The 22,112-nt window shown below is 45.7% G+C and overlaps 1 protein-coding gene across 4 annotated transcripts in view; it reads right to left on the bottom strand.

Annotated features, from left to right (window-relative positions):
• CCDC180 (coiled-coil domain containing 180) overlaps positions 1–22,112 on the bottom strand; it is a 62,092-nt gene that overhangs the window by 3,757 nt on the left and 36,223 nt on the right. For 2 of the 4 annotated variants that reach the window (XM_088019244.1, XM_088019247.1), the window contains 11 exons: positions 18,110–18,208; positions 15,985–16,104; positions 14,255–14,427; positions 13,914–13,969; positions 13,713–13,791; positions 10,919–10,996; positions 5,694–5,760; positions 4,743–4,884; positions 1,432–1,592; positions 752–889; positions 118–229 (listed from right to left, as the gene is read on the bottom strand). In XM_088019244.1, the coding sequence (XP_087875370.1) occupies positions 118–229; positions 752–889; positions 1,432–1,592; positions 4,743–4,884; positions 5,694–5,760; positions 10,919–10,996; positions 13,713–13,791; positions 13,914–13,969; positions 14,255–14,427; positions 15,985–16,104; positions 18,110–18,208 (1,225 nt within the window). Of the gene's footprint in view, positions 1–117; positions 230–751; positions 890–1,431; positions 1,593–4,742; positions 4,885–5,693; positions 5,761–10,918; positions 11,030–13,712; positions 13,792–13,907; positions 13,970–14,254; positions 14,428–15,984; positions 16,105–18,109; positions 18,209–22,112 lie in introns of all 4 variants that reach the window. The other 2 variants (XM_088019248.1, XM_088019246.1) reach the window with 2 other exon arrangements.

Here is a 22,112-nt window from a genome sequence, read left to right as displayed (position 1 = left end):
AGTGGAGAATCTATTTTCATTCTGGTGGAATTGGGGGAAAAGCAGATGCCCGTGGCCCATCACCCTCCACCTCACCGACCCCTGGGGCCCAGGCAGAAGGCCGGTGGTACGACTTACTTGCAACCTGGACATCGTCGATGGTGACCACTTCATCCAACTGCAGCAGGAACTTCTCGGTGAAGGTGGCCAAGCTGGCTATGAAAAACCGGCCGTACTTCCTGGTGAATTCCTGGGGGAAACATGGGCAACCTGGTGTTGCAGGGAGAGGAGTCTGCCTCCAAAGGCAGGCTGAGGGAGGACTTGGGGAGCTAGTAGGTGAGATGAGACCAAAGTCACGTGTCGGCTATGTATGTCCAAGGTAAGTGGCATCTGGTCCTCAGCCAAGAGGCCTCTCCCAAGAGCTGACTGGGCTTGAAGATAGGAAATGATTCAGAAGTGGCAAAGGGATGCCCACAAACAATTCACTAAAGAGAAATAAATAGACATGGATCTCGAAAAAAGAAGTTCGCATTAGTAATTTTAGAGTAATTCATTTAGAAATCAAAAGATGCATGTTAAACCAGCCAATAATGATGAACCAACCCTATAACACCTGCCGACTTTCATGCCCCTCTTCGGCCAGGGCGCCAGGTAGGGGCCATGCTCAGCACTGTTGCTGGACTGTCAGTCGGGGGTGGGGGCGAAGGAGAGGCCTCTCTGGGGGCAGTGCAGCCCTCAGCACCCAGACCTGGGAGTCCATGGCACCACTGACCTCGAGCTTCTCTTTGTTTGCCACAATCACAGTGTCTAAATCATCCTGCCTTTTCTCTTCCACTTGACACAGAGACTCCATTTCTTGGAAATGTGTGGGATGTCCAAGATTCAGATGGAGCTTCTGGGCATTTTCATCCTTCAATCGAACAATCCAGAAATCAGTGGGGGTTTTGACCTGGTCTCTAGGTCAGGACCAAAATGTCATTGGCCCATGCCCTCTGCTAATAAAGGCCAGGGCCAGAATGATGTGTGCTCTGACCCAGGTGTGTGAAGGGCCATGGATGGGCAGAGGAGAGGCAGAGGAGACAAGATAGGGGCAAGGCTGGAGCTGACGCTGAGAGCTAGGGAATGGGAGAGCCAAGCAGCTGCCTCAGCACAACCAGGGCCTTAGTCCAATAAAATTGATGGCATCCATGTCCCATGCCTCCAAGGACCAGGTAGACCATCATTGTTGATGTCAATGACCACACTCGCACAGAAACAGCAAACCCACCAAGTAAATCCAAAAAGAAACTTATTGAACACCTTCTATGAAGAAGGTATTTCTCCAACGCCCCATGCCCCTCGGACCCTGTCCAACAGTCCCAACCTGGCCAGTTCTGCCTATGCCTTGCCTCCATTTCTGAGCTCCCAGGGCCCTTGGTCCTGGAGAGGAAGGGCTAGTCTTGGGGCTCCCACCTTCCTTTCCTCCAGCTTCTCCTGATAATTCCGGAACCGTCCCCGGATCTCTTCGGCAGAGGCACAGAATCTTTTCCAGTGGTTTTCCTTGAAGTTCTCCATCACCAGCCAGCACACCTGGGGCAGCAGCTCCTCAAATCTCCTCAGCTGGGCCCGTAATTCTATAGGAATTGGAGGTGGGGGAGCCAGGGGAGGGGACAGAACAAAGCCAAGGTGCTGCAGTGATCGCTCCCACAAAGTCCCAAAGCAGTGTCCCAAAGAGAAAGACCTGGTCTACAACGTGGCAACAGCTATCTCATCAGAAGGGGTCGGGCAGTCAGAGCAGTATAGAAAATACTGGATTAAGCAAATTCAAAGTCAAAGGGCTTCCCTTGAACACTCTGCAGGACTTCCCAGCTCATGAAAAGTTCAGTGAGTCTTGAAGAGTCTGTCCCATCTGTTACCCCTTCAAAGACTGCCTTGATTCTAGTCCCCTTCTGTCCCTCCGGACCCCTAAGTAGCTCTATGTTAGGCTTACCTTCTCATCCATATCCCTTTACCTCTCTCCCAGATTGTCATCGCTTTGTTTTCATGCTTTGTATTTTGGATATTTTCTTGATAGTAAAGCCATTCATAATTTTAAATCTTCAACTATTTATTTTTCCAATTTAGAAGTTCTATGTGGTTCTCTTTCCTACCTACTTGGTCATTTTAATAGCCTCTCACTCCTTACTCATGTTTCCAGTATCCTTTTCTAATTAATTCTATTAAATACATGATTTTATATTCTGTGTCTGATATGTTCAATATCCAAAGTCTTTACTGATCTCATTCTGCTGTCTCACGCTTAAGGGGCCCATTTCCCTTGAGTATGTGTGTGTGTGTGTGTGTTGTTTGTCCGTTTTTTACTGTGAGCTTTTATTTTGGGCATTTGATTTGTGAGAATCCTTAGAGGTCTGAACTGAAGGCGGGTTTTTTGTAGAGAGGATTTATAGTGTCTCCATTGATAAGCAGCTGGGCACCACTAACTCAAGATCATTTTAAGCTAAATTATCAGCTGGAAGTCTTTTGGATGATCCACAAAAACAAAGTCAAATTCAAGCGCAAAGCCTGTTTTATAGTTATGGATTCTTTTATTTTTTAAGATAAATTTTATGTATTTATTTGCCAGAGAGAGAGAGAGTGCACAAGCAGGGGTGAAGGGCAGAGGGAGACCCTGGACTCAATCCCGGAACCCTGGGATCACGACCTGAACCAGAGGCAGCTGCTTAACCAACTGAGCCACCCAGGTGTTCCAATAGTTGTGGATTCCTGTTGGAGTTTTCCTTCTGCTTTCCCTAGTAGCAGGGTTTTTAATAAGACCATTTCCTTCTAGTCGCTGGTGGTGGTAGTGGTGCAGGAGCAGGGAGAGGGACTTGGTTGCTGTCCCATTCGTCCTACTCTGCAGCTGGAGCCCTGTGGGGTCCCAGTTTTCTGTGGCTGTGTCCTTCCAGACTTTCTACCTTGGGTGGTCTGGGGCTTTGTCTCCTGTTCCCAAGGCCCTGGAGGCCATGAAAAGAAAGGCTCACCTGGGAGTCAGCAAAGGCCTTGGGGCAATGTGTTACTGTTCAGTTTCTCTCTTGGAGTTCCTATTTTCACCCAATTTGGGGCCTTTGTGTGTTTCTTACTTTACAGCTAGCTCATCAATACATTCAAAAGACTTTATCACAAAAATATTATATCCGATACTTTTAAATGTTTTCAGTGGGAAGGTTGGTCAGGATACTGGACTCCCACACTGTAGGAAATGGAAGTCTCCATTTAATGGGAGCTGTGACTCTTACGGAGAAGAACATAATCTGCAGCATTTCCCAAACCCATGTGACCACAGAACATTTCTTTTGAGGAAGGTCATAAAGGATGGGATCCCAGAGTTCATGTGGGGAAATTCTGAGCTAGAGAAACAGTTTGAAGTCCAGTCGCTCTACTGTAACAGCAGTGAGACCCACTATGGGTGATTTTCCCTGGATGTGGCAGGTCTCTGTGACTGGCTGAATCCTCAGAAAAGCCTTATATGGTGAGTGTTGTCTTAATCTCCAGTGTACACACAAGGAAACTGAGGCTCACAGAAGTGAGGTGACTTGGTCAAGGTCATAAGGTGGGGAGATGGCAGCGCTGGGTCTTGACCCTAGGTCTGGGTGTCCCCTGATCCTCTCCCTCTTCTACCCATGCTTCCCCTCAACCAACAAACAGGACTGTGATGGGCCCTCAGGCGTCCTGCCTTAGAAGCAGGAATAATTAGGACTTACAACTGCATACAACATGCATGGCTATAAACAAAGATGCAGAGGAATGTGGAGAGATGGGCAAAGGTGGGAGCTGGGTGTGTTTTCACAGCTTCTTTAAGGTCATTACAATAAGTGTGAATGGCACAATGTATCCTACCTGCCTGTTTTCGTGTCCCTACTTTCCAGGAGGCTGTGCCTATCGGGGTCATCAGAGGCCAGCACAGGCCAGGCATACAGTAGGCACTTAACAAATACCCATGGAAAGTTTTCTTCAAACGGTCAAATACAGAGTTACCACATGACCCACTCCTAGTTATGTACATCCAAGAGAAATGAAAGTGTACATCCACAACAAAACTCGTGTGTGAATGTGTGTAGCAGCACTATTCACAGTAGCCAAAGGTGGAAACCACCGAAGGAATGGATAGACAAACTGTGGTACGTGCACACAATGGAATGAGAATCGGCCATAAAGAGGAATGAAACAGGTGTCACCTGATACAACATGGATGAACCATGAAAACATTATGCAAAATGAAAGAAGCCAGTCACAAAAGACGACACGGTACATGGTTCCATTCATATGCAAGCCTGGAATAGGAAAATCTACAGAGGGAGAAAGTAGCTGAGTGGTGCTGAGGGCTGGGGCAGTGACAGAGGGACAGGGGTTCCACACCTGACAGTGGTGATCATTGCCCAGGTCCGCGAGTATACTAAAATCCACTGAATTGTACACTTTACATGGGCAAATAGTATGGCATGTGAGTGTCTCGATAAAGCTCTCAAAAGTCATCTGGGCAATGAACAAAACATTCTTAATGATGCATATCACCAGATTTCTCAAGAAAAGTGATCTTTTTCAGCATTGTTATTTCTCCCAGTTAAATCCGATCAATGCTTTTACCTCATGCTAAGATGTCCGCTTTTCACAGGGAGGCTCCTGTGCCTCCCCTGGTGACCTCCAGGTCAGGAAGGCGTCCTCTGGGCTTTGAGGTCCAGGCTCTGCTCAGGTGGTGGCACGTGCCATGCCCCTGACCTGCCCGCCCGCCTGCCGCCCGCACCCACCTATGAGGCAGGAGTTATGGTACTCGTCTGTCTGCATGTGGTACTCCAGGATCTTCTTGCAGATGTTCTCGGCACACTGGTCAAAGTTTTCGTACATGCAGTCAGGCCTGGTGATGGTGCGCTTCTCTCTGTGGTAGAACTCCTGCAGGAGAGGCTGACCATCACCACGGGGCTCTGGAGCATCACCATGGTCCTACAACCTCCACCCTGTTCTCCACGCTGCCTAGCCCTTTCTCCTGATGGCCCCTCTGCCAGCCACACTCTTCCTACCCAACTGCCCTTTTCACCACTGTCATTATCCCAGTCACGAGGCATATGTGACCAAATGGCAAAACTCTATTGGTCCTTCAAGACCCAAATGGAATCTTATTTCAATGACGGGGTTGAGAACTTTCTATGATGCTTTCTATTAAGTGCCAAGCCAGGTACTAGGTAGGCCAAGGGCCACAGATATGGAAGACTTAGAGCCCCTGTTCTGAAGGATTTGCAGCCCAGTGGGAGGCTGACAGGAACATGCACAGACAGCCCTGTGTGGGGTGTGCTGGAACTGGGCACTGGGTAGCTCCCATTGGAGGCCCCCCAGGTGCCTGCTCCAGCAGCCTCACCCAGCTCCCTGTGGGGCCACCATGTCTGTTGCCCGTCTGCAGGATGCTGGCCTCCCAGCGACAGAGACTGGGCTTGTTGCTCTTGGCTCACCCAGTATCTGACCCACAGTGTCCAAGAGATGTGTGGTGGCTCAATAAATGGATAAATGAATGAATGAGGTTTAATTTTTAGGAAAACAGCACATGAGGTGACAGAAGCTAGGTAGCCGTGTTCGTGGGAGCTGGAATTCCTCAATTTCACCCATAAGGCCATTATCAGCAGAACATAAGAGGCAGAGGCAGCTGCCGATGTGTGGCCAGCAGCCGGTCAAGGGACAGGCAGAGGTCTGTGGCTAGCGGCCCTCACCTCTACAACGTTCAACAGATGCTCATTGCTCTCCCAGAGGAGGGTCAGGATGATCCCTTTAAAATCCCTGCAACACACAAAAGACAGATCCCTAAGGGGCCTTATCTAATCACATGAAATGGTGTGGACAAAACCAAATGGACAGAACATTCTGAGTGCACAGTGGCCCAGCCAGAATTGGACAGTTCCTGTGATGCCCAGGTGTATTCTCATCCGATATTTCTATTTGTCTAGTTTAATGCCTCTCCTATGTGACAATCTGGGTTTGGCCCCTTCCAAGAGTCTATTCTTTCTTGGCCTCATCACTCCTTGTAGCTACTTGCTCCTGCCCCAGGACCTTTGCACATACTGATTCCTCCCCCCAAGAACACTGCTAACTTTCCTGTTGGTCACATTTTCTACTGCTCTTCCTCAGATCCCAGCTTGGTGGCAATTCTCGACCATCCCATTCCCATGCTTTCAGAGTGGTTCTCAGCCCTACAACACTCCCCACAGGGGGATTTGGGATTGACTTGTGTGACTGGCTGATTAACCTCTATCTCTCCCAGAAAAAAATGGTAAAGTTCACCTGGACACAGACTGTTGTATCTATTTTTGCTTACCATGGAACCACCAGTCCCACTGCAGCATCTGCACTTGTCAGTGCCTCGGGATCAGTTGAAAGAAGAAAGAACAATTTCTTATAAATGTTAATCAGATGAGCAAGCAGACTTCCTGTAGGACCAAACATCCTCCTTCTGGCACCTCTGGCCAGTAGGCTGACTGTGTGCACACCAGGGCTCTATTGAACAAATCTGCACAGATGCACTGGCTATTCCTGTCCAGCTAGGTCAACCTTCTCTATAGTAGGAATGAAATAAGGGACAGGTGTCTTAGAACTGCATGTAGCTGTGGGACACTTAATTTTGCACAATTTCTGTTAAGTGATGCAGCGACTGCTGTACACACACGTTGTTGGCCAATTTCTAAGATATATGCATATCGGTCACTTGATGTTTCATTTGAAAATGCACTCATCATAATTAAAGAAAATTAGAAATAGACTGAAGAGCAAAGGAAAAAAATGAAGGCTAACATTTTATGATATTTCCTTCTGCTGCTTTTAAAATCAGTTTGGAATTAGGTTCATGTATATTTTACATTCTGTTCACTTGCTAAGTGTTCCCCCACATTAAGATATCTTTTTAAATGGCTGTGTAACATCACTGACTATATAAGCACCATGGTTTGCAATCTCCTATTTTTGGAATGTTAGGTTTTCCCATTTTTAACCAGGATAAAAAGTATTGCATGGCGTAGCTTTGTGCGAGTTCTCTCTTCTCGATAGGATGGTTTCCTCGGGAGAAACACCTAAGGTGGTGCACGACAGGCATAATTGTATGCCCTTTACTACCTTCCCAAACTGCTTTCTGGAAAGATCTTTTGCTGTTGGCCATGACAAAAACTCTTTTTGGCCAGCATTAGACAGACTCCTTTGTATGTTTTCACTATCCCTTCCTAAACAGTCCGCTGTGTGATTCATGCCACTGGCATGATTTGACTAAGGATAATGTGGAACCTCAGTGGCTTCTCTGGGAAACTTCACGTCTCCCCAGACTGGCCCATCTAAGTCCTCTGCCTTCCCCTCACCTCTGCTCCTTGACTTCCTCCTCTCCCCACCTCCATCTCCCCTTCAATTTCCTGGTACCCTTCGACACAACCCCCTGCAAAGCCCCACCTCTGTCCACCCTGCAGGACATTTCTCTTCCCATTCCCGCCCTCACCTCCCACAATCCCTTGAACTCTAGGCCTCCCATCCCTCTCGGGGCTCTCAGGGGACCGGGGAACCCTAAAAACAAATGCCTGAGACTGAAAAGGAAAAAGGGCTAGTTGGAAATAGGTTGAGCATTTTAGCCACTCATATACACCCCAGAATTCAAAAACTCTTATCGAGTATACCTGTTTTCATGGCAATACAACTATTCACAGGAGTTCAGTAAGAATCCATCTTCCTTATAATGGGACATAACTGGAAGTGCTGCTACATAAGCAAGGCTTTGACTGGAATATCATATGGAGAAGGACACATAGAATCAGATGTGACCAGACAATTTTAAGGAACTAAGGTCAACTGCATGGAGTCAATGCTTTTTACAAAGCCCTCTTGGAAAAAGCAGCCTGTACTTGGCTTACAGTGTTCCCAGCCTTACGGATGAGGAAGGAAGACCCCTTTCTGGCAAGCCCAGGAGCCTAGGATACTGTGGGGCCCTCAAGAAGAGAGGGTTTCACCTAAATCTAGAGGGAGTGCAGGTGAACTCTGGCCTGGCTTCCTAGCCTCAAGGGGCTTTTGAAAGTCTAATCTGAAATTCTTTATGAGGAGTTCCAGCAACACAAACTTAAAGAGATCTTTGCGGTCAATTACCATTCTTACTGCACCTACATAAAGAATCAGGTCAAATCTAAAGAGATCAGGCTTGTTTTGTAGCAAGCATCAGAAAGAGGGGTGATAGAAGTTTTATGCCTCAGTGGAAAACCACAACACACTCTTGTGGGTTAGAAGATTCTAGTCCTGTTCACTGTCTTTGAGATTTCATTACCTACCTGTAAACTGGACTGGGATCTTGCCATCTTGCACAGTTTGTCAGTCCTTACCAAACTCTCAGTTCTTCTAGTTTCCTTCAATATCTGGCTACAACTCCCCCAGTTAATGTTTCCAAATTCTCTCCCACCCTGCTGACTCGAAGCCACTGAGAACTAAGCCTGGCTGCCTGGATCCTTATTGGGACTTTCTGTTGTTTATAGCTGGCTTTCCCTCCAAAATCTAATGAAGTCCAGCAAGCTGATGCTGGACAAAGGGCCACCATAATGCCTGGAGCTGCTCCTATGTGGGCCACTCAGGATGCTTCAAGTCCAACATCTAGAAAGCTTGACCAGCTACCCTACTACTGAGTCTCAACGGATGGTTCAGCTGGTCTTTAAGGAACAAAAGTTGACTGAATGAGAAATGAACTTATACTGGTCAAAGGAAAGAAGAATGTCTCTTCTTTCCTTGAATAAGAGGAGGGACTGACCATGACTCTCTGCTTGACCAAACTTTAGAGAGGCTCTTCTGAGCCTACTTCTTGACTGGGCCTCATCCTTGGGCACGGTCTTTGGCCTGCTGGGTCCTACATGAACAAGATACTGTTAATTCAGTTTAGACACAACCTTCCACCCTCATGTTGGATCACCTTCACAATCCGATCACCATGGCCTGCCTGCAGCAAAAATCCTGCTAAGTAGGTTTAGCAAGAATCCTACTACCCTTGAATTTTCCATCCACTGACTTCCTCACTCTGCACATTAGCTATAGATCTTCTCTTGTCCTGAATGTATTCTGAGTTGAGTCCCACCCCTCCCCAGCTGGAACAGTCTTGACACCTATTGCAATGGTCCTGCATGAAGTCCTCCTCACTGTTTTAACAAGGATCAGAATAATTTTTCCCTTAACACCTCATACTGGCAGTGCTGGGAGGGACCATCTGCACCCTCCCATGATAAACTGGGAACTTCCTCTAAAGTCTATTTACATATTGGTTAATCTCAGGCAAAATATGTAATGGATTTCTTCCCCTTTCATTTGTTTGCATTCTAGTGAGAATTCGTGTTTTCTCCAAATGTTTGTTCCTAATTTTATTTCCTCCTTGCGTGTGGTCTCTTCCAATTCTCCCCTTACCCTAATGAGTGCTGGAAAGTTCCTTAACAATTTGCTGGGGGAAGGCGGGGAGGGAGAGGAGCCAAATTTTGCTTTGTTGGCCTTATTTACCACTATTGTGTCTTTGCTGATTGTTACTAACTTTTAATTGCAGTTTATCTCAGAGGAGTTTAAAAATTTATTTGCCAAAATTTTCCATCTTTTTCCTTGTGATTTCATCTAGTGTTTCTTGGGGTGACAATCCTGTATACTCAAGGGAGGCCTGTGGGTTTCTTGCTGGCTCCTCCCCACAGCTCCAAGAAGAGGATCCTCTTCTCCCCACAGTGCACAGAGAAGATGAAGGCTTGAGGGGAAGTCACTTAGCCAGAGTCCCATCGTGGGGGGCAAAACATCATCAGTCTGATTCCATTTTCTGACCAATTCACCACTGAGGTAGGCCAGGAAAGTCTCTCCCCTTTCAGAGATTTCATAAATGCTCGATCTATTTATTATTTTTTCTGTTAAGCCTGTGATTTTTTTTCACCACAAAAATACCATGATGCATCCATATGGTGGCTAACTATTTAGCAGTACAAAGGGATGAACTATTGATACGTGCAACAACTGGGGTGGATCTCAAGGGCATTATGTTGAGTGCAAAACGCCATTCTGAAAAGGTCATACACTGTAAAAGACCATTTATATGACATTCTTGAAGTGACAGAATGTTAGAGATGGAAAATGGATTAGTGGCTGCTCAGGGTTAGGGATGGTGAGGGAGGCGGGTAGGTATGGCTATGAAAGGATAGCATGAGTGACTGAACGGTTGGTGGTGATGGCACAGTTCTGTTTCTTGATTAGGGTGATGGTTATGTGAATATACACATGTGATAAAATGACAGAACTATACCAAATGAAAGAGACAGTCAAGGTTTTAATGATAAGGAATGTCTTTTTGTGTGGGGGACAAGGGAGCATCTAGCTGCTGACTTAGACCCAACTTCTAGGCGACCTGAAGTAAAAGCCACCCTTTTTTTGCAAAGTTCACAAAACCCCAGAGATAAGACCAGTGGAGCAAAAAAGACTGATAAGTAGGGGTGCTGTGATGGTGAGTTCCCTGATTAAGGGGGGGTGTGTGCATCCATTGTAGATTTTGACTTTCTCTGAGGGCCCCCAATTTTCTGAAGTTGAAATCTTGCTTGTTTGCTTGAAATGTAGCCATATTAAGTGGAACAGAGTTTGTTTGAATCAATGAAATAAAGGAAAAGCGGAATGGGGGAGATGAAGCATTAAAAAATTGAAAAAAAATACCAACACCCACAGAAAAAAACCCCCAACCTAAAAGGGGTATGCTGCCCAACTACCCCAAAAAGCTTAGCTTGGAAAATGAGAAATTTTGGTGAAAATGTCTTGCAGTGAATTTAGGTGAACTGGGATGAGACACATTGACCTTGACCCTTACCTATTCCCCAAACCCACCTCTCCTTATTTTCCCTCCAGCTGTGTCTGGTTCAGGCACCTGCTAACTGAGACAGTGGGTTAAAATAGAGTTAAAGGATAAGGTACCACTTACTCAGCTGGAGGCGGTGGCTTCTCCCCGAGCACCTGGTACTTTCTGTCCATTCGGTTGGGCTTGGAGTATCGTGTGATGCTGTGAGACACAGGCAAGTCAGTGCTCTGGAGGCTGGGGTGAGCGCACAGCTCTCCTGTGGCTGGAGGCTCCAGGCCTGCCTGTGGGACACTGTGACTCCCGTGTCTGGGGCAGAATCCTTCAAGATACTTCCCTACTCCCCATCTGCTATGGAGACAACCTTATTGTGGGGGTGAAGTCCTTATCCCTAAAACCCACCCCAGGACCCTGAGAGGGAGGGAAGGGCCAGAAATTGTGCATCCTTGCTTCCCTGTGGTGAGGACCCAAAGAAAAACAGGTTGAGGTGCTTTTCAAATAAAAGGACACTATGCCCACACCCAAAGAACAAATAATCCAATCAAGAAATGGGCAGAAAACATGAACAGACATTTTTCCAAAGAAGACATCCAAATGGCCAACAGGCACATGAAAAAGTGCTCAACATCGCTCGGCATCAGGGAAATCCAAATCAAAACCTCAGTGAGATACCACCTCACACCAGTCAGAATGGCTAATATTAACAAGTCAGGGAACGACAGATGTTGGTGGGGATGTGGAGAAAGGGGAACCCTCCTACACTGTTGGTGGGAATGCAAGCTGGTGCAACCACTCTGGAAAACAGTATGGAGGTTCCTCAAACAGTTGAAATTAGAGCTACCATTCGATCCAGCAATTGCACTACTGGGTATTTACCCCAAAGATACAAATGTAGGGACCCGAAGGGGTACATGCACCCCAATGTTTATAGCAGCAATGTCCACAATAGCCAAACTGTGGAAAGAGCCAAGATGTCCATCGACAGATGAATGGATAAAGAAGATGTGGTATATATACACAATGGAATATTATGCAGCCATCAAAAGGAATGAGATCTTACCATTTGCAACGACGTGGATGGAACTGGAGGGTGTTATGCTTAGTGAAATAAGTCAATCAGAGAAAGACATGTATCATATGACCTCAGTGATATGAGGAATTCTTAATCTCAGGAACAAACTGAGTGTTACTGGAGTGGTTGGGGGTGGGAGGGATGGGGTGGCTGGGTGATAGACATTGGGGAGGGTATGTGTTACGGTGAGTGCTGTGAATTGTGCAAGACTGTTGAATCACAGATCTGTACTTCTGAAACAAATAACGCAACATATTTTAAGAAAAAAGAAAAAGAAGAAGATAGCAGGAGAGGAAGAATGAAGGGGAGTAAGTCAGAGGGGGAGACGAACCAGGAGAGATGATAGACTCTGAAAAACAAACTGAGGGTTCTAGAGGGGAGGAGGGTAGGGGGATGGGTTAGCCTGGTGATGGGTATTAAAGAGGGCACATTCTGCATGGAGCACTGGGTGTTATGAACAAACAATTAATCGTGGAACACTACACCAAAACAAATGATGTAATATATGGTGATTAACATAACAATAAAAAATTTTAAAAAAAGGACACTATGCCCAGTTAAACTTGAATTTCATCAAGCAGTGAATAATGTTTAGTGTAAGCATGTCCCATGCAACATCAGACAACCCTAAGCAACATCGACTACATTTTGTAACCACTGAGAGACTGACTATACAAATGGACAAGAGCTGGACTCTACATAAAAAAAGAACTCTGACCCAGACCCTGCAGCAACCTGCCCAGGAAACCAACTCCTCATCTACCGTAAACAATTCAGGAAGCCAGCGTCATACAGGTCAGACTTGCAGGAAGCCATATTGTTACCTCTTGTGGCAATCCAAAATGCTAAACAATAACTCCTGTAACAATAACTCCAGCTCCACAAGGCTAGAACTTGATTACTAACTGACAGCTTCCCTAAATTTTATCCCTGCTTCCAACTTAGGACCAACCAGAGAAAGCCAAATACACAGCCCTAAGTGATCACATCGAATGCCTGCCGCTAGCTGGTCTACCTCCAGCTTCCCCATGTCAACAGCTTCCGTAAAGCCACATCTAAAGCCCTCCCTTTCTCCACCATACAGCCTTTTCACTCCCTTGCCTGACTTTGAGTCTCTGCTAAAACCTAAGTGATGATGGCTGACCCCCTTCCTGTACCACGCTCCGAATAAATAGGCTTTGCTTTTCTCATTTGGTTGGTCTTAGGTTTATTTCCACATTGCAGATGGCATTCATGTTCAAAAGGACCTCTCAGAGGTATGCAAAGCAGGAATTTCCTCACTACCACTTCCTCAGAACCAGGAATTAAACCATATAAATGACGGCTCACAGAGAATCCAGAAGTCAGTTTAGCCACTGGCTCTGTTACCCACCTTCTATAAAGTCAGTGTCAGGGGAAGTGGGGCCCACACTCACTGAGCCATGAGTCTAATGACCCCAATGGGAGCATGGTGGACAGAGTGCATGGCCAGGATGCAGAGGTCTAGGATTCCTCCTGCAAGGGAAGCCATCTCCAATGTCCCTCTATTTTTACCAGGATGATGGGTATGGGAGGAGGCCTGAGATCCAGCAGCTGTCACCATGGAAAGCCACAGAACATCCAGATGGGTTCTCAAGTTGGGAGGCCCATGTGAGCCGCGTCACTCAGCAGGAAAGTGCGCAGACCTGACTAAAGCCAGCTTTAGAACCAACCTCTCACTGGATCCCTTGGGGTCTCAGAGCTGTGAGCACAGGTGGTACATTCTGAGGACAGTGTGGTGAAGCAACAGGGTGGTCTCTGGCCTAATGTCTGGGGGGGTGAGGGAAGGCATCTGGGAAGGGGAGATCCTGGGCAGCCCGGCCTCCCTACCTTCCTGTTGAAGTGGCACTGGCACTGGACAAGGCTTTCCTCATGAAATGTTCCCCCCGGTTCTGGTGTCGCTTCAGGCCTTTGGGTGATGAGTGAATGCCCAGGACAAGAACAGAGGATCCGAGGTGAGGATGGGCCAGGTGGTAACACCAGCGCCCCCACCACCAGTGCCCTGAGACCCACAGGCTGCTGTGCCTCTACCTGTCTGGGAGCGGTCTTTGTCACACTGCTGGGTTGAGCATTTTTCGTCAGGAAGCCTGAAACCAAAGGAAAGGAGATGAGCTTTCCCCCCGTGACCATGAGGACAGCTCAGGCCAGGCACTGGGTACCATCCCAGTTAGCCCACAATACCATGTGTATCAGTCCCATTAGAGCCCCATCGCAGAGGAGGAAACTGAGGCTCAAGAGGAAAAGCCCCTATACAAAGTCACAGGCTGTCAGGGGTGGGAACCTCATGTGTGGGACCCCACACATGGTCCCTGAAGGCTCAGGGCCATAAACTATGGTGGCAGGGCCCTGTTGTACACCCCATGGCCACTCACTTCAGGATCTTCTTGACCACTTCCACAGCTGGGTCTTCAATCATGGGCTTCCCCATGCGGCTTGGCTGGGCGAAGGACTCGGGGGTGACCAAGTCTATCTTGGCCTCCTCTTCAAGGGCTTCTGAAGACATCATGATGTCACTCTCTACCTCTAGGTCGGTCATGACATTGTCCTACAGGCCCAAGAGAAGGACCTGAGTGGGTGGGCCCAGCCTCAGTGCCAGGGATGCAGGCAGCCTGGGTTCATGTTCCCAGGGCCTGCTGCTGGAGGCCAGCTGCCTGATTCTCTGAGCCTCGATTTTCCTTTTAAAAAATGGTAATGGTCATATCTCCTTCAAAGTGTCATTCATGCATGCATGCATGCATTTTAGTGTGCATGTTGGCTTTCAAAATGTTTCCCGAGTACCTGCATTCAGCAAGGCGCTGGGACACAGTGTAGAGAGGTAACATGTGACCCTTGTCTTTACGGGGTGTACAGTCTGGTCAGAGAGACAAACATTTAATATGCGTTTCTACAAATAAATATTTGGTCAAGACAGGGACCAGTGCTGTGAAGAAATTCCAGAGTCATGGACTTATAAGGCCATGTAGATATGTCCAGGCACTGTTCTTGAAAGGGAGGAGTGAATGAAAGTGCCCACAAGTGAGTGGCCCAACAACCCCCACAAGTTGGATCTTAGAGAAAGGGTAGGAGCGGTGGCCCACAGTGAGTGCTTAGTTAGGCTGATTCCTGTCTTACTGAGTCTCGTCTCAGCAGGGGGCTGTAAGAGGGCAGGACCCCAGCTGGACTCCCGACTTCTGTCTGGAAGGGCGCAGTACCGGTGGTGTGATGGAGGCTTAGTATTGGTGGCGAAGAGACTCCCCGTAGAAGGAAGCACTGGTGGCAGTAAGGTGGCCAGAACAGAACTTGCGGGGGGTCCACTTATGCCCACACTGGGTCTATGACACTCCCCCCGTGGAAGTTGGTTGGGTGCCTCAGGCATTCAAAGCCTGGTGTGAGAGGCTGAGTATGGGGTGAGGGTGACACAAGCTCTGCCCTTTTGGGGCACAGAGTCCAGAGGGACAGCCCCTACAATGGAGACCTCACTCTGGGGTCTGTGAGAGAAGGCTCAGGGGTAAGCCATGTCTTTGGGGTGGGAGTGAGGGTGAGAAATGAAGAGGCCATGGAGGGCAGACTGAGGAGGCTGCTGTAAAGGCCCAGTCTAAGGGTCTGGATTTCACCCTGAAGGCAGAAGAGTGACACAGTCAGACTGACCTTCTCCAATGTTTGGTCTGGCTGCAGCTCAGGGAGTAGATCATGAGGGGCAGTGAGAGGGAAAGGGCCCACAGGTGGGCAAGGAGAGGGGGTGAGGGTGGGGTGGGGAGAAGCCAGTGGTTGCTCATGGGTGTGGGTAGGAAGGAAGAGGCTGGAAGGTAAGGTTGCCTGAGAGCCAGCTGGTGGGGTAAGCTGAAGGTCCTGGTGGAGATGAGGAGGTGGTGTCAAGAAGTGAGGGGTCTTCTAAAGAGACCAAGGTGAGGAAGTGGCCTATCTGGGATTTGAACCCAGATCTGACTGCATAGCCTATAGTCTTTCCAAAGCATCCTAGTAGGCCTGGTGTCTAATAGGAGCCTGGGAGTCTCCTATTCCCTTAGGCTCTGCTGAGCCCTGTGGGTCTCCTAGGAGCTTAGACCTGATGGCTCCCCCACCGTCCCCCACTGCCCAGTCCCTTCCTTTACTGTCCGTTACTTACAGTAAAGACCACTTGAGTCACAGACACTGTGTCCAGCCTACAATTGAGGTAGTGAATCCTCTGGCCCAGTTTTTCTTTCCACGTCTGGACGAAGCCAAGGAGGTCTTCCGAGGTCACCGTCTAGGGGAAGAAAGCCACAGGAAATAGGCTGAAGGACGGCCAGTTGCCTCCATCTGAACTGCAGACCTCTTGGTTCTGTGGAGGCCCCTCACTTTCACGGAGGGCTCTGAGAGAGTGGGAGATGCTGGCCAGCTCTTCTGGGCAGTTGCACTGGGGCAGCAAATCCTTCAATGATGGGGCATCAGGAATTCTAGTCCTGGTTTTATGGGTTCCTTCTGGGCAAATGATTTAAATTTGCTCAACTTGGTTTCCTCATCTGTATGGTGGGGACCCAGAATGCTCCCTGGGATCTCTTGTAGCTCTGACACTCTTAGAAGGAAATGTTTGGCCCAAGATGGCCAGGTTGTGTCGGAGTGAAATGACCACAGCCTTTCTGGAAGATGACCTAATAAGGTCAGATACACATCCCCCTCTAGCAGCAATCCCCCACCCATGCCCTGAGGTGTGCAGGGAAGCACCTGTAAGGATGTTCAGCTTCACCGTGCATCCCACATATCACTTGGCAGTCCTCACACTTGGTCCCCTGAATCGTTCACTGACCTACGTAGACAACCCAGGCCAGGAGGTGCCTTGGCCTCTTCTGCTTCCTTCACTTCCAGTGCACTCTGAGTCCTAACCATTCCCCTGCCACTCAACTCTGGAATCAGATGTCTCTGCTGGCAACCTGGCCAGGCCACTATTCTCTCTGCCTCAGTCATGACACCCTGCCTCGCTCCTCCTTCCTTCCCTGCCTTTCTGCACACAGCAGCCAGGAGGCCCTCTTCGTGCGTGGCAGTGAGCATGTGACCCTAGCCACAACCATCCCTGGTCCCCACTGCCTTCACCACGCATCCCATTGTTCCTGTCTCCTGATCACTGCTTTGCAGAAATAGCCAACCAGTCTCCTCCATCAACCCACGATTGCCTGCCCAGCCAAGTTCATGCTCCCCTGCCCTGGCCAGGAGGTTCTGCAAGCCCCAGGCACCCTGTCCAACACCCTGACACCACCAGGAGGGGACAGTGAGGGGGTTGGGGAGGTGAGGAAATGTGGAAGGGCAAATGTTTCTGCTCTGGAAGAGGCAGAGCTGTCCCTAGAGGGTCTGTTGAAGGGGTCACTTCAGATTAACCTACTTTCCCCGTGTTCCCCAGGGATGTGCTGAAATTACTGCAAGAAAATACAGAGGTCACTGGGGGCCCTGCAAAAAATGAGAATAAGATGAGGGACATGTATTCACTCTGTGCTTTGTGGATGTTTGAACTTTCTTCAAGAAGCATGTGTTACTATGCAAGAAAAAGTAATAAAGATAGAAACTAAATGTCCTCTCAGTGTTGACAAAAATAAAACCTCAACTCAGTCACTGAAATGGAAGAGAAAAGACTTGGTGAGGAAGGAACATCCCACTCAAGAAACCTCCAGCTGAGACATCTGGTTCTCAAGTGCCTGGTTGAGCTGCTGAGAAAACACTGCTCAGAGAGGCCAGGACAAATGTTGAACAGGACACAGAGAAGTGTGCTCATGGGGGAAAACAAGCAAGGAAACAACATAAACATGCAGAGACCTGCTATGCTGATCCACATTGCTTTCATTTGGACTCTTCACAGTTTATACGTAGAAAACAGAAGTCACCAGTGTATGTGCAATGATCAAAACACCAAACAAATGAAAAATCAAACAAAAAAGTGGTTGTTCAGAGGGTAGAGTCCCACTTCTATTTTTCATCTAGGGCTGAGTTCCAATTACAGGGAAGGATGCCTGGTGACATCAGAAGGGGAATGAGGTCAGACGGAAACCCCACACTCACTGCACTCTACAAGCCTGCCTAGGAGGGGCTGGGGGCTGGAGGAGGTGGCTGTGTTTTCTTTTCTTCCTTAATTTCATTGAATAAAGCAGGGGTTAAGTGGGAAGGCTCAGAGGCCTCTCTGGAGCTGGAGAAATCTTGATGAAAAATGTAAGTTTACTTCCAGTTTATAATTCTTGTGTAATGCACCTTTACTATTCATAGCTTAGTAAATACCAAATACTTACTTTTTTATCTCCCTTTGAGTTTCGACACATTTCTACTTTCCTTTGGAGCTGTTCCAGAGAAGAATTTAATCCATCTGTTTGCAAATTGGATTTTGCGACCTAGAAAAACCAGAGGTTCCATGATTTGTTTCTAGTTTCTATTTTGATCAGGAAAATGTTCAGCAAAATATATTATCTGACAGATGAAGTCAGTATTGAAAAAATGAAATGGGGGGGAATGCACAATGTTATCAGAAACTAGATCAATGCAAATGTAAAAGCATTTTTTGTTTTGTTTTGTTTTTTACTCTCAAACAGATAAGGTTTAAAAACAAAATCAACAGGGCGCCTGGGTGGCTCAGTCGTTAAGCGTCTGCCTTCGGCTCAGGTCATGATCCCAGGGTCCTGGGATCGAGTCCCGCATCGGGCTCCCTGCTCAGCAGGAAGCCTGCTTCTCCCTCTCCCACTCCCCCTGCTTGTGTTCCTGCTCTCGCTGTCTCTCTCTGTCCAATAAAAAATAAAATCTTTAAAAAAAAACAAAAAACAAAATCAACAACCCACAGTAGTGGTTGAGAGCACTGTCCCACTGGTGAGTGTTGTCTGCATAAGCCACCTGGAAAACATGAGAAGCCCTAAAACATTCATGCTCTGCCCTAGTAATTTCAGCTCTGGGAGATACCCTATGGACATAATCAGAGTTTCCTGTGCAAGGGTGTTTGGTATAATAATAAGTGAAATCCACCAAATTTTCCTCCAAAAAGGAATGGCTAAGTAAAAATAGCAACACATTCAGGAGAGAGAAGCAATCATAGTAGTGTTTTTGAAAGAATCTTTAAAGATTTTATAACTCAAAAAATTGTATAAATAGCAAGAAGCCAGTTTTGTTCTTTGTGCATATATACATATATGTATTATATATTATATATGCACACATATATACTATATATGAACTCTTTCCATATGTGGAAAAAAGGCTTAAAAATAAGTCAGAATCATTCCTGGCTTTATTGAGATATTATTGACATATAACATTATGTAAGTTTAAGGTATACAAATGTGTTGATTTGATACACTTATATATTGCAAAATAATTATCACCATAACGTTAACTGATACCTCCACCACATCAAATAATTACCATTTTTTTTGGTGATGAAAACATTTAAGATCTACTCTCTTTGCAGATTTCAAGCATATAACGTAGTATTATTAACTATAATGCCATGCTGCACATTAGATCCCCAGAACATATTTGTCTTATAACTGAGTTTTTACCCACTGACCCTCAGCTCCGCATTTCCCATACCCCTCAGTCCGCATTTCCCATAACCCTCAGTCACCATTCTACTCTCTGTTTCTATGAGTTTGGCTTTTTTAGATTCCACAAAAAAGTGAGATCGTACAGTATTTGTCTTTCTCTCTCTGACTTATTTCACTATGCATAATGCCCTCAGGGTCCATACATGTTGTCACAAATGGTAGGATTTCCTTCCTTTTCATGGTCAAATAGTGTTCCATTGTGTGTGTGTGTGTATATATATATATATATACACGTCTTCTTTATCCATTTGTTGGTTTAGAGACACTCTGCCTGTTTCCACACCTCAGCTATTGTGAATAATGCTGCAATGAACATGGAAGTGCAGATATCTCTTCAAGTCCATATTTTCCTTTCCTTTGGATATATACCCCACAAAATGGGATTGATGGATCATATGGTGGTTCCATCTTTAGTTTTTTGAGGAAACTCCATACTGTTTTCCACAGTGGCTGCACCAGTTTGCATTCCCCCAAACAGTGCACAAGGGTTCTTTTTTCTCCACACCCTTGCCATCAGTTATTATCTCTTGTCTTTTTGATGATAGCCATTCTAACAAGTGTGAGTTGATACCTCATTGTCATTGGGATTTGTCTTTCCCTGATGATGAGTGATTTTGAGCACCTTTTCACTTACCTGTTGGCCATTCGTATGTCTTTTTTTGGAAAATGTCTATTCAGTTCCTCTGACCATTTTTAAATCATATTGTTTGCTTCTTTTGCTATTGAGTTATATGAGTTCTTTATATATTTTGGATATTAACCTCTTATCAGATATATTATTTGCAAATATTTTCTCCTATTCCATAGGTTATCTTTTCATTTTGTTCTTTCTTTTTTTTAAAGATTTTATTTATTTATTTGACAGAGAGAGACATGGCGAGAGAGGGAACACAAGCAGGGGGAGTGGGAGAGGGAGAAGCAGGCTTCCCGCCAAGCAGGGAGCCCAATGCGGGGCTTGATCTGAGGACCCTGAGATCATGACCTGAGCTGAAGGCAAATGCTGGATGACAGAGCCACCCAGGTGCCCTTATTTTTGTTCTTTCTTTTGCTGTGCAGAAGCTATTCAGTGTGATGCAGCCCCACTAGTTAATTTTTGCTTTTGTTGCTTGTGGTTTTGGTGTCACATCCACAAAATCATTGCCAAGACTAATTAATATCAAGCAGTTTTTCCCCATGTTTTCTTCCCAGAGTTTTAAGGTTTTGGGCCTTACGTTTAGGACTTTAATCCATCTTGAGTTAATTTTTGTGTGTGGTTTAAGACAGGGGTTCAATTTCATTCTTCTGCATGTGGTGATGCAGTTTTCCCAACACCATTTATTCAAGAGACTATCCTTTCTCCCATTGAGTACTCTTAACTTCCTTGTCAAATATTAGTTGACTGTATATGTGAGAGTTTATTTCTGAACTTTTGATTTTGTTTCATTGGTCTAGATGTCTATTTTTATACCTGTACCATACATTTTGGTTATTATAGCTTTGTAGTATTGTTTGAAATAAGGAATTGTGATGCTTTGCTCTTCGTTTTCAGGATTGCTTTGGCTATTCATAATCTATTGCAGTTCCATAGAAGTTTTAGGATGGATTTTCCTATTCCTGTGAAAAATTCCAATGGGATTTTGATAGGGATTGCACTGAATCTATAGATAGACTTGGGTAGTATGGACATTTTAACAATATTAATTCTTCTGATCCATGAACATGGGATATCTTTCCTTTTGTTTGTGTCTTCTTCAATTTCTTTCAACAGATTCTCATAGTTTTCAGTGTATAGAACTTTCATCCCCTTTGTTAAATTTATTCCTAAGTGTTTTATTGTTTTTGATGCTAATGTGAATGAGATTGTTTTATTTCTTTTTTAGATGTTTTGCTGTTAGTATATGCAAATACAACTAATTTCTTGATGTTGATTTTGTATCCTACAACTTTACTGAATTTGTTGATCAGTTCGACCAGTTTTTTTGATGGATTTTCTATATATAAGATCATATGTTCTGTAAACAAAGATGATCTTACTTATTCCTTTTCTTTTGAATGCCTTTTATTTCTTTTTCTTGCCTGATCATTCAGGCTAGGATTTCCAGTACTATGTTGAATAGGTGTGGTGAGAGGGGGCACCCTTGTCTTGTTCCTGATCTTAGATAAAACACTTCCAAACATTCATTGTTGAGTATGATATTAGCTGTGGGCTTGTCACATATGGCCTTTATTATACTTATGTATGTTCCTCCTTTATGTACTTTATTTAACAAATTTATCAAGAAAAGATGTTGTACATCGTCAAATGCTTTTTTTGCATCACTTGTGATGATTAAATGATTTTTATCTTTTATTCTATTAATATGGTGTGACATTGATTGATTTGTATATATAGAACCATCCTTGCATCCCAGAGATAAATGACACTTGATCATAGTATATAACGTGCTGTTGAATTTGGTGTGCTAATATTTTGTTGAGGATTTTTGCATCTATATCCATCAGGGATATTGGTCTGTAGTTTTCTTATAGTGTTCTTATCTGTCTTTGGTATCAGGGTGATGCTGACTTTGTAAAATGAATTTGGGAGTATTCCCTCCTATACTATTTTTTTGGAAGAGTTTGAGAAGAATTGGTGCTAAATTTTCTTTAAATGTTTGGTAGAATTCACCCATGAAATCATAAGGTCCTGAGTTTTCTTTTTTGGGAGGTTTTTGATTACTGATTC

The sequence above is a fragment of the Eumetopias jubatus genome, unplaced genomic scaffold, assembly GCF_037043125.1.
Source record: "Eumetopias jubatus isolate StellerSeaLion01/CBP00866 unplaced genomic scaffold, mEumJub1_p1.0 scaffold_15, whole genome shotgun sequence".
In the NCBI taxonomy this organism is placed as follows: Eukaryota; Metazoa; Chordata; class Mammalia; order Carnivora; family Otariidae; genus Eumetopias; species Eumetopias jubatus.
This window is presented reverse-complemented; position numbering and strand designations above follow the sequence as displayed.